At 33.9% G+C, this 11,918-nt stretch overlaps 1 protein-coding gene across 2 annotated transcripts; it reads left to right on the forward strand.

The window, feature by feature from the left end:
- The first annotated feature begins 401 nt into the window (after window positions 1-401).
- LOC107749035 (mucin-22-like) lies at window positions 402-11,742 on the forward strand. Of its 2 annotated transcripts, XM_016564082.1 has the most exons (29): window positions 402-484; window positions 1,718-1,765; window positions 1,857-1,968; window positions 2,124-2,186; window positions 2,267-2,353; window positions 4,505-4,540; window positions 4,823-4,867; window positions 4,957-5,022; window positions 5,182-5,250; window positions 5,542-5,595; window positions 5,697-5,726; window positions 5,817-5,888; window positions 5,974-6,045; window positions 6,598-6,651; window positions 7,081-7,110; window positions 7,223-7,285; window positions 7,409-7,462; window positions 7,903-7,932; window positions 8,055-8,117; window positions 8,241-8,294; window positions 9,531-9,560; window positions 9,645-9,716; window positions 9,806-9,877; window positions 10,093-10,149; window positions 10,240-10,299; window positions 10,415-10,483; window positions 10,568-10,676; window positions 10,964-11,066; window positions 11,153-11,742. In XM_016564082.1, the coding sequence occupies exons 2-29, from the start codon at window positions 1,726-1,728 to the stop codon at window positions 11,167-11,169; spliced, it is 1,683 nt and encodes a 560-aa protein (XP_016419568.1). In that variant the 5' UTR covers window positions 402-484; window positions 1,718-1,725; the 3' UTR covers window positions 11,170-11,742. The 2 variants fall into 2 exon arrangements, with proteins under 2 accessions (XP_016419568.1, XP_016419569.1); XM_016564083.1 differs by lacking the exons at window positions 7,903-7,932; window positions 8,055-8,117; window positions 8,241-8,294.
- The last annotated feature ends 176 nt before the right edge of the window (window positions 11,743-11,918 follow it).

Genomic DNA, 11,918 nt, shown 5'->3' on the forward strand with positions numbered 1-11,918 from the left:
GTTACAAGCTGATTGTGCATAGATAAGATCCCTGAAGTTGCAAAGAAGTAAGTGCCTGATTCAGAACTACAATAATTGCTGGCAAAATATTATAAGCAATAAACAATCAGAATTACAGACGTTTGAACCTGTAAACCTTGAGAGCAACACCCCAAACAGTTTTATCTTGCCGTCTCGGTGGAGGTTGTTATGGTGGCTTTCACATAGTTTCCTAAGACAGACAATTGGCTGCTGATGTCCTGCCATTCATTACTAAGCGCTTTTTGGGAAAGACCTCATGAAGACACACCCCTACTGTAAACTACACTGACATAGCTGTGCTGACAGTTCAGGTTCAGTTGCTCTGGTGTGTGTCACATGAAGCCACACCTTTCACTGGTCTTGCCTTCCCTACCCAGGTCAAATATGTAAGAGGGGAAGAGCAGCAAACTGTATGTTATTCTCACTTAACCTCTATCACATCCCGCGCACCTGAAATACCGAGGTATGACTGTTCTCTACTCACATAGACTTCTATCTGTATGTGTGTCTATGAATTCTGTTCTAATTATATGTCAGTCTTTTTCATAGTTAATATTTTTAGTCTATTTGTTTGTAAAATCAATGGGTTTTTAGGTTAGTGATCAATTCTAAAGCATGTTCATTTAAATGGATTCTCTTGTGAAATGGATGTATTGTATGACTGTAATTAAACATTGTTTAGTATTTAGTAGTTACACAGTGCAGTCTTACTAAAGAACAGTTTACAATGTCAAGGTGAGATTGAAGGACATGACGTTTACTGTAGTTTTTTTCAAAAATAAAATTAGAATAGTGCTTCTATACGTCAAAGGTGTGACAGTGGTTTTCTTCTCAAATCAAAATACAAATACATCAGTTTCTCCATATAGTAGTTTTTCCTGGACTGTTATTTTTTATAATAATGATTTGCAAAACATTGTGAATTCCCACAGAGATTATTCTGATTTGTAATTGTTTTTATAAATGGGTAGTTCATGCATAATGTGTCAAAGATTTCATGTTAAAATGTATGATATATATTTATATGATGCGTTAATATCATACAAATTTAAATAAATTGTTTGTATATAAATTCCTTATTGTTTATTTTAAAAATATAAAACATGCATACAGTATATTAAAGTGTGTAGTCTCTCTAAATGGACCTCATAGAAGCTGCATGCATAATAATTAAAAAAGAATTAGTCAAATATTGTTTCAAATTGTTTTAGATGGAGTTTAGCAGGTCAGCTTCCTACAAGTAGCCTATTTCATGTCAGCTACCCAAGTATGAAGATCGGCAAAAGAAAGTATATTTTTTATTGAACGTTTTTACAATTTTAACTATGCTACAAGAAATCAAGCGAGACCTCCCATGTTGCTGAGTGTTTTTTAGTACATCTGACGATTATTTCCAAGCATGAGAATGTTGCTATGGTTTCAGTGGCAGGTGTTTAAACAGGGTGTGTCGGTACAGGGATCAGGACAAACTAGTTTTGGGTGTATCCAGGAAGGTATGAATTAAAAGGACAGCGCTACATCAAACACTACTAGGAATGGAATGTGTTAACCGTGATTTGTGAAATTATGCATTTAATGCACTGGATGCACTCATAATCTTGTCTAGTGGCACCATCTTGTGGATGGTAGCCTTGTTAGAAGTGACTGCACTGTATCTACTGCAAATGTAATAATGTGTATCAATTCCATCTTACAGCGTAAACCATGTCTTTCACTCCAAAGTCATACAGTAAACCCCAAACAGGTGAGAAAACGCCTTAAAATGACATTGCTTTCATTATATATCATCCATAATCAAGTCATTTTATTTACCTATTATTTTTTATTGAAAACAGTTACAACTTCAAGCATTAGATCCACCAAAACAGTGGATGACGGCAAAAAGAAATCCCTGCTGAAGGACAATAGCTGGATTAAGACCAATGTGAACGAGGAAGAACAAGTCGAGTAAGTTTTCAACACATTCATCAATTAACAGCAAACCAGACAGACATAACTTGTTTAACATCTCGCCTCTGTAATATTTATGTCAGTGGGATTTATGTGTGTCTGACAGACTAAACAACTGACAAGCTCAATTTATTTTTCCCTTCTCTCAACAGACGTGATGCGAACTTCGGCAAAAGTGTTCTGGGTAGTCATAAGTCCAACGAAAACCTTGTCAAGTGGGTAATCTCGTGTGTAGATCAACATGTTGCTATTAAAAGTTGTAGTATGAGATTCTTATGATCTTTTTTTCATGAAGCCCTCAAGATAAAACTAGCAAAACCGAGAGCAAAACCAGCACTGTCACCACTTCATCAGGTGCCTCTGTCCAAGCGCTCACTAAAAGGTAATACACTGCTGAAGACGCACTTGAGACTTTCTTACATCAAACATCTTACCAAATGTGTTACAAATGTGCAGCAGATTACACAGTACAAAACAATACTCACTAGTATGGTAGCCCATTTCTGCCACATAAGAAAAACAACTGTTAAATCGAAATTATGACCTAAAATTTTTTATTATAAGTAGTGCTGTCAAACGATTAATCGCGATTAATCGCATCCAAAATATAAGTTTTTGTTTACATAATATATGTGTGTGTGTACTGTGTACATTTATTATGTATATATATATATATATATATACACACAAATGCATGTATATATTTCAGAAAAATATGTTATGTTTATATATTATATATTTTAAACACATGCATGTATATATTTAAGAAAAATATGTTATGTTTATATATTAAATATATTAATTTATAATATAAATTATATGAATATAAATATAGACATGTAAATATTTTTTAAATATATACTGTATGTGTGTGCATTTATATATACATAATAAATATACACAGTACACACACATATATTATGTAAACAAAAACTTTCATTTTGGATGTGATTAATCGTTTGACAGCACTAATTATAAGATAAAAAGTTGAAATTATGAGATGCATTATTCATTATGAGATACATAATTATGAGATAAAAAGTCAGAATTATGACAAAGTTGAAATCATGATAAAAAATGTAGACTTATGAGATGAAAAGCCAATATTATGACAGAAGTTGAATTATGTTATAATTATGACATAAAATGTTGAAATTATGACATGTGTCATAATTGAGATACAAAGTCAAAATTTGTCGAAAATTTCGATACTAAGTTGAAATTGAAATTGTCAGTTATAAAAAATGTTGAAATGATGACATAAAAAGTCAAAACGAGATAAAAAAGTAATGGTTATGACAAACTCATGACAATTTCAATTTTTTAAGGGTGCTTTCACACTTGGTTCGATTGCTTGGTCCGAACCCGAGTTCGATTGCTCCCCACTCCCCCTGCCCCCGCTGGACTGTGTTCACATTATATTATTTGGGTCCGCACCGCGGTTCGTTTGCGTCATCAATAAAGTACTTTGAAGGTGAACAGAAATGAGATATACAGCTCTCTGCTTGCAGCGCGTCAGTCACGCTCGTCAAGAAAGTGAGTGAAACACACACAAACACACATTTTTATCAAATAATACGCCATTAATAGTGGTTTACTTCCGTGATTTGGTACGATTGCGTTCACATCAGCAGCGAACCGTACCGGAGTTCACTTGAACCGTACCCCAGACCACCCTTTTTAAGCGGACTCGGGTACGGTTCGCGGGTGCGCACCCGAATTCGGAAGACCGCGTTCACATCATCCAAACGTACCGAACTCTGACGTCAATCGAACCCGGGTGCACACCAAAAGTGCTAGTGTGAAAGCACCCTAACTCATAATTATGACTTATGCCCTGTCCACACGAACGCGGTTATTTTTTAAAACCGCAGCTTTTTCTACGCGGTTAGGCCATTCGTCCACGCGCAAATGCAGCACCAGGTCACTGAAACCGAACATTTTTGAAAACGCCTGCCAGGGTGAAGATTTTCAAAAACTCTGGTTGCAGTGTTATCGTGTAGACAGGGAAACCGGAGTTTTTGGCTTGTGATGTCGGCGCCTGCGCTGTTATCTCCGCCTACTGGATACTTTTTCAGGCTTCTGATTGGCCAGCATGGCTTTACGGTTGAGATTATATCGCCACATGTTGGTTTGGAATGCTCTTGACAGTGCTTCACAGCATGTGTTTGCGTTTTCATGTGGACGGAGATTTTTTTAGAAATTCATGTGGACAGAGATTTTTTTAAAAACGGAAACTCCATTTATAAAAATACCTGTGTACGTGTGGACATGGCCTTAGCATGTATTGTATTTCATAATTATGATTTTGACTCCCACAATTTCTACCTCTTGTCTAATAATTATGACTTGGTATCTCATCATTTAGACTTTATTTCATAATATTGATATTTTATGTAAAACTGGTGACTTTTATGTCATAATTATGATTTACCGAAGCATGATATCTGATGTAGAAGAAATGGGTTCTTTGGAGAAAGTTTATGCAATAAAATCTAATCAAGTGGTCTCACTGATTGTTTTCAATATGTAGATTTGGTGGTAGCCAGGACAAACTGAATGAAACCAGGTAAAATATGCACACTATTTTCTAGCACTGAAAAATCATGACGTTTATTGTTTAAATCTGTCTCATAGTAAATATCTTGAACTTACTTTAGGAAAATAACAGAGTATTATACAGCACAATAATACTTAATCTGTTGAAAAACGTAGACTTACATTTACAATATGATTAGTCACCAACGTTTGCTGTATTTAAAACCTGTTTGTAAGAGTGTTCAGAAGCCAAAAAAGCTGGGAATTTAAAACATTTTAAGAGCTCATTTATCTTCCCAACCCAACCCTACAGAACCACAGGAACTAAAACAACAGTGAAAACTGAGCCGAGGAAAAGGTAACGCCTCTGAGACATACCTGCTTAATGACTGATTGACTGAATGAATGAAGACTAGCTTCTTACAAACCTGATGATTGCTCTTTCAGCTCTACTTCTACAACAACAATCAAAGATGGTACAAAGATAACCGAGACAACTGTGACCACTACCAAGTAAGATGCTGAAAGTACATCATATCAATGTCAAATCTGTCATAACTATTTCACACTATAATCATCTTTGCTTGCAATCACGGAACATGTTATGAATGTCAAGGTCAGTTCATACAGGCACTTTAACTATTCTAAACTGTGTTGTCTTCTGGTCCTTAGGCAGGATGTGGTGAAGTCTGAAACACTCACCGATATAGACCTGGCAGATTTAAAGACCAAGAGTTCTGGGTAAATCAGCTCAATGTAATATGCATTCATTCATTTGAATAAAAAAAATGAATGCCAAACCAAGTGCCATTTATTTTAAAGATATAGCACAAACACACTTTCCACACAAATTTTAATAATGTGTTTGGTTGTAGATGATAACTAATAGATAAACTGTTCAAATAAGATAAATGTGTTGGTTTGATATGTTGTCATCTATGTTATCTATTTCAATGAATTTCATATTCATTTGTCGCTTAAATGTGCAAAATTGTCAAGCTATATCTCACTGCATGTTATCTGTTCTTAAAGTGGTTACAAGACTGAGGTTATTACTGTCAGGTCATCAAAGGACACTGTTGATGGGTGAGTGTTATAAAATGAAGTTGAAAATAATCTCATAATTCAATTAATCTTTTACTTTATTTTTGTGAGTATTAAAATTAAATCTATAATTCTTTTTTTAGACCAACCTCACCTGTCAAGACCACCACAAGGTACAGTAACTCGTTTAGCCTTGTTTAGATTGCTGACTAAACTGAGCAAATGTGGCTGCTTTCTTAACCTCTTAACATGTTCAATTCTAGCATCAAAACCTACACCAAAGAGGATGTTTCACCAACTAAAACAACATCATATTCTGTCCGATCCACAAAGAGGTGAGAATCTGACAGATAATTACAAGTAAATGCTTTTCAGTCATCGTAAAACAAAGAACATCACTGACTGAATGCTTTTCCACAGCACTGAGGATCAGCTGTTTGATACTCTCATACCAACATCTATCAAATCAGCCAACACTAAACCTGACTGCAGGTATGTGGTATTTGCATATCTATAAACTAGTGCTGTCAAACGATTAATCGCGATTAATCGCATCCAAAATAAAAGTTTTGTTTACATAATATATGTGCACGATATTCTAATTTTTTGCGATGCACCTGTATATATAAATACACACACATACAGTATATATTATGAAAATATTTACATGTATTTACATTTATATATTTAAATTCATATAATTTATATTATATAGAAATATATTTAATATAAAAACATAACATATTTTTCTTATATATATATATACATGCATGTGTGTGTATTTATATATGCATAATAAATATATACAGTACACACACATGTATTATGTAAACAAAAACTTTTATTTTGGATGCAATTAATTGTTTGACAACACTACTATAAACTAAACAACTTAACTCAACATCCTACTCCACAAAACATTAAGAAAGATTATTTTCATCACAATACTAACCTCAGCATGCTATAAGATTCTAGTTCCACAATTGATAGTAAAAATCTAGTATTTATTGTAGAAAATAATGAACTTGTTTTGTGTCTCTAAAGTGACTACAAGACTGAAGTGGTTACTGTGAAGACATCAAAGGACATCAGTGATATGTGAGTGTCATAGATCAGTGCTTCTCAACCCAAGGGTCACGACCTACAAATGATGGATAGCAATGCTAGACAAATAAAATATACTAGATAAAAGACAAATAGTCAAATGCAAACATATATTCATGCATAAATAAAATCACAAAAAACTATTCCCGTATATTTGTGTTTACATTTAGAAATCAAAATCAGTTTTCCTATTCAGCTTATGTAATGTTAATAATTTTTTCATACTGTGATGATTGTAAGGACATTTCTGTGTGCTTTCGAACAATAAACTATTGGGATACCTTGTCATGTCTCCACTTAAAGTGCAATGTAAAATCTGTGTAATATGATCTCATAATTCGGATACCATTTTTTGTGCGTGTTTGTTTTAATGTTGTATGTACAGTATATATTAACACTGAACCTGTAATTCTTTTTGTCTAGACCAACTTCACCTGTCAAGACCACTACAAGGTAACCATAGCCTTGCTGACTAACCAGAAAGAATACATCTGCAGATCGTTGACTAACCTGGAAAAAATGTGGTTATACATTTTAATAACCTCTTAACCGGTTTCATTTACAGCATCAAGACCTACACCAAGGAGGATGTTTCACCACCTAAAACAACATCCTACAGCACAAAGAGGTGGGCACTTAAGAGATTGTTCACATCACAATTCTTATTGTAAAATATAATGCCGTGCAATGACATGAACTTGCATTTAGAGACTGACTCGTTGCTCACTGCACTTGTTTTGTGTCTCTAAAGTGACTACAAGACTGAAGTGGTTACGGTGAAGTCTTCAAAGGACATCAGTGATGTGTGAGTGTCATAGATCAGTGCTTCTCAACCCAAGGGTCACGACCCACAAATGATCTGTATGTCTGTTTTGACAGTCACAGACAGCAGGGGAAAAGGCTAAATAGCAATACTCCAGGCAACTTACCATATATTCATGCATGAATTGAATAGAAACAACTTTTTTAAAGTTATGCCATACATTTTGTTGATTACATTTAGTAAACAAAATGATTTTCTTATTCAGCTTATGTAATGTTAATATTTTTTCATGTTGTTGGGCCAATACAGGACATTTCCGTGTGCTTTCGAACAAACTATTTTGGTATACTGCATTGTGAACGCTTGATGTGCAATTTAAAATCTGTGTAAAATGATGGGATTTCATAATTCAATTACTGTTTTTGTGTGTTTATTTTTAATTTGTGTATATATTAACAATGAGCATAATTCTTTTTGTCTAGACCAACTTCACCTGTCAAGACCACTACAAGGTACAGTAACCACAGCCTTGCTGAATAACCAGAAAAACATACAGCTGCAGATGGCTGACTAACCTGGAAAAAATGCGGTTACTAATACCTTTTATTAACGTCTTAACCTATTTAATTTACAGCATCAAGACCTACACCAAGGAGGATGTTTCACCACCTAAAACAACATCCTACAGCACAAAGAGGTGGGCACTTAAGAGATTGTTCACATCACAATTCTTATTGTAAAATATAATGCCGTGCAATGACATGAACTTGCATTTAGAGACTGACTCGTTGCTCACTGCACTTGTTTTGTGTCTCTAAAGTGACTACAAGACTGAAGTGGTTACGGTGAAGTCTTCAAGGGACATCAGTGATGTGTGAGTGTCATAGATCAGTGCTTCTCAACCCAAGGGTCACGACCTACAAATCACTTGCATGTCTGACATCTATTCTAATAGTTCACGCACAACAGGGAAAAAAATTATGGAGCTAAAAATGCAGCAAACCATATAATCATGCATTGATAGAATAGGTAAATAAATGAGCTCTATCTTTTGTCTAAATCCTCAGCTGTTTTATAAATGTTACAAATGAATCCCTTGTGAAAAAATTAGTGCCGTCAAACGATTAATCGCGATTAATCGCATACAAAATAAACGTTTTTGTTTGCACTACATATGTGTGTGTACTATGTACATTTATTATGTATATATAAATACACACACATTTAGTATATATTTTGAAAATATTTACATGTATTTACATGTTTGTTTATATCCATAAAATTTATATTATAAAAAAATATATTTAATATATAAACATAACATATTTTTCTGAAATATATACATGCATGTGTGTGTATTTACATATACATAATAAATATAAACAGCATACATACATATATTATGTAAACAAACACTTTTATTTTGGATGCGATTAATCGTTTGACAGAACTAGAAAAAATATACTTTAGCATACTTTTAAAAGAACATACTTGAGTGTGAACTGAATGTAATGTTTTCAGACACTTAATTGCATGTTAATTGCAATTTAATTAAATTGTATTATAGTTTGCATTCATATTAAATGCAGTGAGTTGAACTTGACCCACTTAAAGAGGACTAAAGTACATATTTAAATGTAATTTCATAATTCTTTTGTCTTGCTGAATGTACAGACTTTATGCTAAACTTAAACATGTCTTTTTTAATGTATACTTAATTTCTATTGAAACTTGTATGTCGTGTATTCAAATACATTTGTAATTAGGAAACTGAGTTTTTTTTTAAGTAATATTAAATTTAAAAAAACTACAGTTAATTTGACATGCATGCTAATCAATGCATTACAGTAAGTGTACTTTAAAGCAAGACGAGATTATTCAAACATAATAATTTAAAATCTCCTTTTAAATTAAAACTTTCTATTTGACAGTTTTGGCCTATACCAAACAGTTTAATAAACTTCAGTATTTGAAGGACATTTTTGTCCTAAACCACTGTAGTAAAATCTAACCTACACAAAATCTAATTATAAATTATCTATATTTAATTTTTATATATTTGTTGTATTTTGAGTGTATTGACCTAAAACCTATTATAATTTTTTTCTAGACCAACTTCACCTGTCAAGACCACCACAAGGTACAGTAACCCCAGCTTACAATTTGCTGACTAGCCTGAAATAATAAGGCTGCTCTATTAACCTCTTAACATGTTCAAATCTAGCATCAAAACCTACACCAAGGAGGATGTTTCACCAACTAAAACAACATCATATTCTGTCCGATCCACAAAGAGGTGAGAACCTGACAGATATTTCCAAGTAGTTCCACACCCGTCAATGCTTCTCAGACAAAGAACATCACTGACTCGATGCTTTTCTTCAGCACTGAGGATCAACTGTTCGATACTCTCATACCTGCGTCAATCAAGTCAGCCAACACAAAACCTGACAGCAGGTATGTGGCATTTACATATTTATAAGGTGTGAACCCATTCGTGGCGAGTTTGACATTTGCTTCGGCCTTTAAGTAGTTTAACCAGTCTTACGACTGACAGGCTAAAAGCACAAAAGCAGCTGCACATTCATACTTAGAGCTCACGACTTTCCATTAGAGCTTCACTCTCACTGCAGCAGTGTTTATGCTATCATGGACTTTTATCGTTCCTACAGTCGCGAGGATGTATCGGTCTCCAAATCCATCAGAACCGTGTATTCAACAAATGAGAGGTAGGATGGTATTTCTTATTCAAGCATCTTTGCCTGATACATTATCTGTTGTTTATTACACTAATTTATCTTTTTTTTTAATGCATATAGAGATGAGTGGAGTACAGTCACAAGTCCTTCTTACACCAGGACATCATACAGAGAGAGCAGGTTCAGTATCCACATCGACATATTCAGATGTCTTGTCAATTAAAACACTACTCTGTTCCAAGAATTACCGATTACTTTTGACCAGGTTTGTAGACTTATGTCACTTTGTCCACAGGCCTGCTGATTACCTGTCTGACTCGCTCACATCAAAAACCACCACGACTGTGTACACATCACCGGAAAGGTATGGAAGCAGAAAGAATACATATTTAATTATGCTTGATGTGAGATTTAGTGCACACGTGAAATGCGGATCACTTTGTTGCAGGGTAGTAAGTGGGAAGGACATCTGCACGGTCTGCCATAAAAACATGTACACCGATGAAAAGATTGTCCTGGATGACATGAATATCAACTGTCACGCAAGTTGTTTCAAGGTTAGCTATTTTTAAGCTCTTTAAAAATGTGTAGTAATTGTTTTCATTAAATCAGTACTTATGTGAGTGCAGTGTGAAATATGAACGTTTTATTTTAGAATTAAGATTTTTGGTGGTGTTATTAATGTATTCAAATGTGTCTTTTTAACTATATATAACTTTATAACATAACTATATTATTTTAATTTCAATAAAAACAAAAATGATACAATTTGAAGTATAGAATTGATGTTTTATTAAAGAAAAGTATTTATTATTAGTAATATTTTATTTTGTTATTTTTTTAGTGTGGGGTGTGTAATGTTTCTCTGGGACACCTGAAGGCAGGGGACAGTTTGTGGGTGTACCGTCGTGCCATTCACTGTGAAAGCTGCTTTGGTGTCACTAAGGGTAAGATTCGCTCTACTCTATTTTTCAATATTCTGAATGATACAGTCAGTGTGTTTACTAAATAAACAAAAATGTTTGTTTTACAGGCAAATGGCTCCGCTGAAACCACACTTAGCAATAATGAAGTGATGCTATGAGAGAGATGGCAAATATACTTGCCTATTCCAAAACTTTCCCATGGCTTTGATTTGGACTCAGGCCATTTGAAGTGCATAAAACTGTTTATGGTGGTGGACTTCTGTCTGATAATAGACTTTGGGGTTTATTAATTGCATTGATTGCTATTCTCCCCGATGATGCGACAAGGATCTTATTTAATTACCAAAATAATAAGAATATTTTTAAAGAAGAATATTTTTCCTAATACATGATGATAAATATTTTTTGAGTTGCTTCATTTTTGTCTTCACTATTGTTGTATTATTAAAGCATGCATGTATATGATGAGATTTTCATCTGATTGTCTTTCATTGTTCAGATCTGGTTAAACATCATTCCAGAGATGAGTTATGCAGTACCTTTCACCTCTGTAGCTATAAATTGAATATGCTTGTGTTGTAAGTATTTCTAAAGAACTGCAGTCTTTCAGAAATATGCTGTGATCAAGATCACTTCAACTCGTATCTTATGACAGGATTCATAAGAGGATGCAAATAAAGAGCTAAAGTTAGCCGTTGCAGCTAGTTTTTTTTTACATGAGAGGGTCAACTTGATGTTATCATTGATATTATTTGACCTTTTAATCCTTTAAAATGTTGATTTTATCTGGATTTCTGTCATTTTATCAAAAGGGAGACAAACCAACTAAACTTCGTCAAAGATTTCTTTAAATCAGTTGCTGGTTTTATATCT

The sequence above is a fragment of the Sinocyclocheilus rhinocerous genome, unplaced genomic scaffold (assembly GCF_001515625.1).
Source record: "Sinocyclocheilus rhinocerous isolate Xijiao unplaced genomic scaffold, SAMN03320098_v1.1 scaffold2245, whole genome shotgun sequence".
NCBI classification, from domain to species: domain Eukaryota; kingdom Metazoa; phylum Chordata; class Actinopteri; order Cypriniformes; family Cyprinidae; genus Sinocyclocheilus; species Sinocyclocheilus rhinocerous.

Bases quoted from the DNA above. Each gene is read 5' to 3' on its own strand.
- LOC107749035 (XM_016564082.1), top strand. From the start codon at position 1,726: ATGTCTTTCACTCCAAAGTCATACAGTAAACCCCAAACAG. The intron at 7,463-7,902 runs GTGAGTGTCATA...CTTTTTGTCTAG, and splicing joins TCAAAGGACATCAGTGATGT to ACCAACTTCACCTGTCAAGA. The intron at 7,933-8,054 runs GTACAGTAACCA...TTTAATTTACAG, and splicing joins CCTGTCAAGACCACTACAAG to CATCAAGACCTACACCAAGG.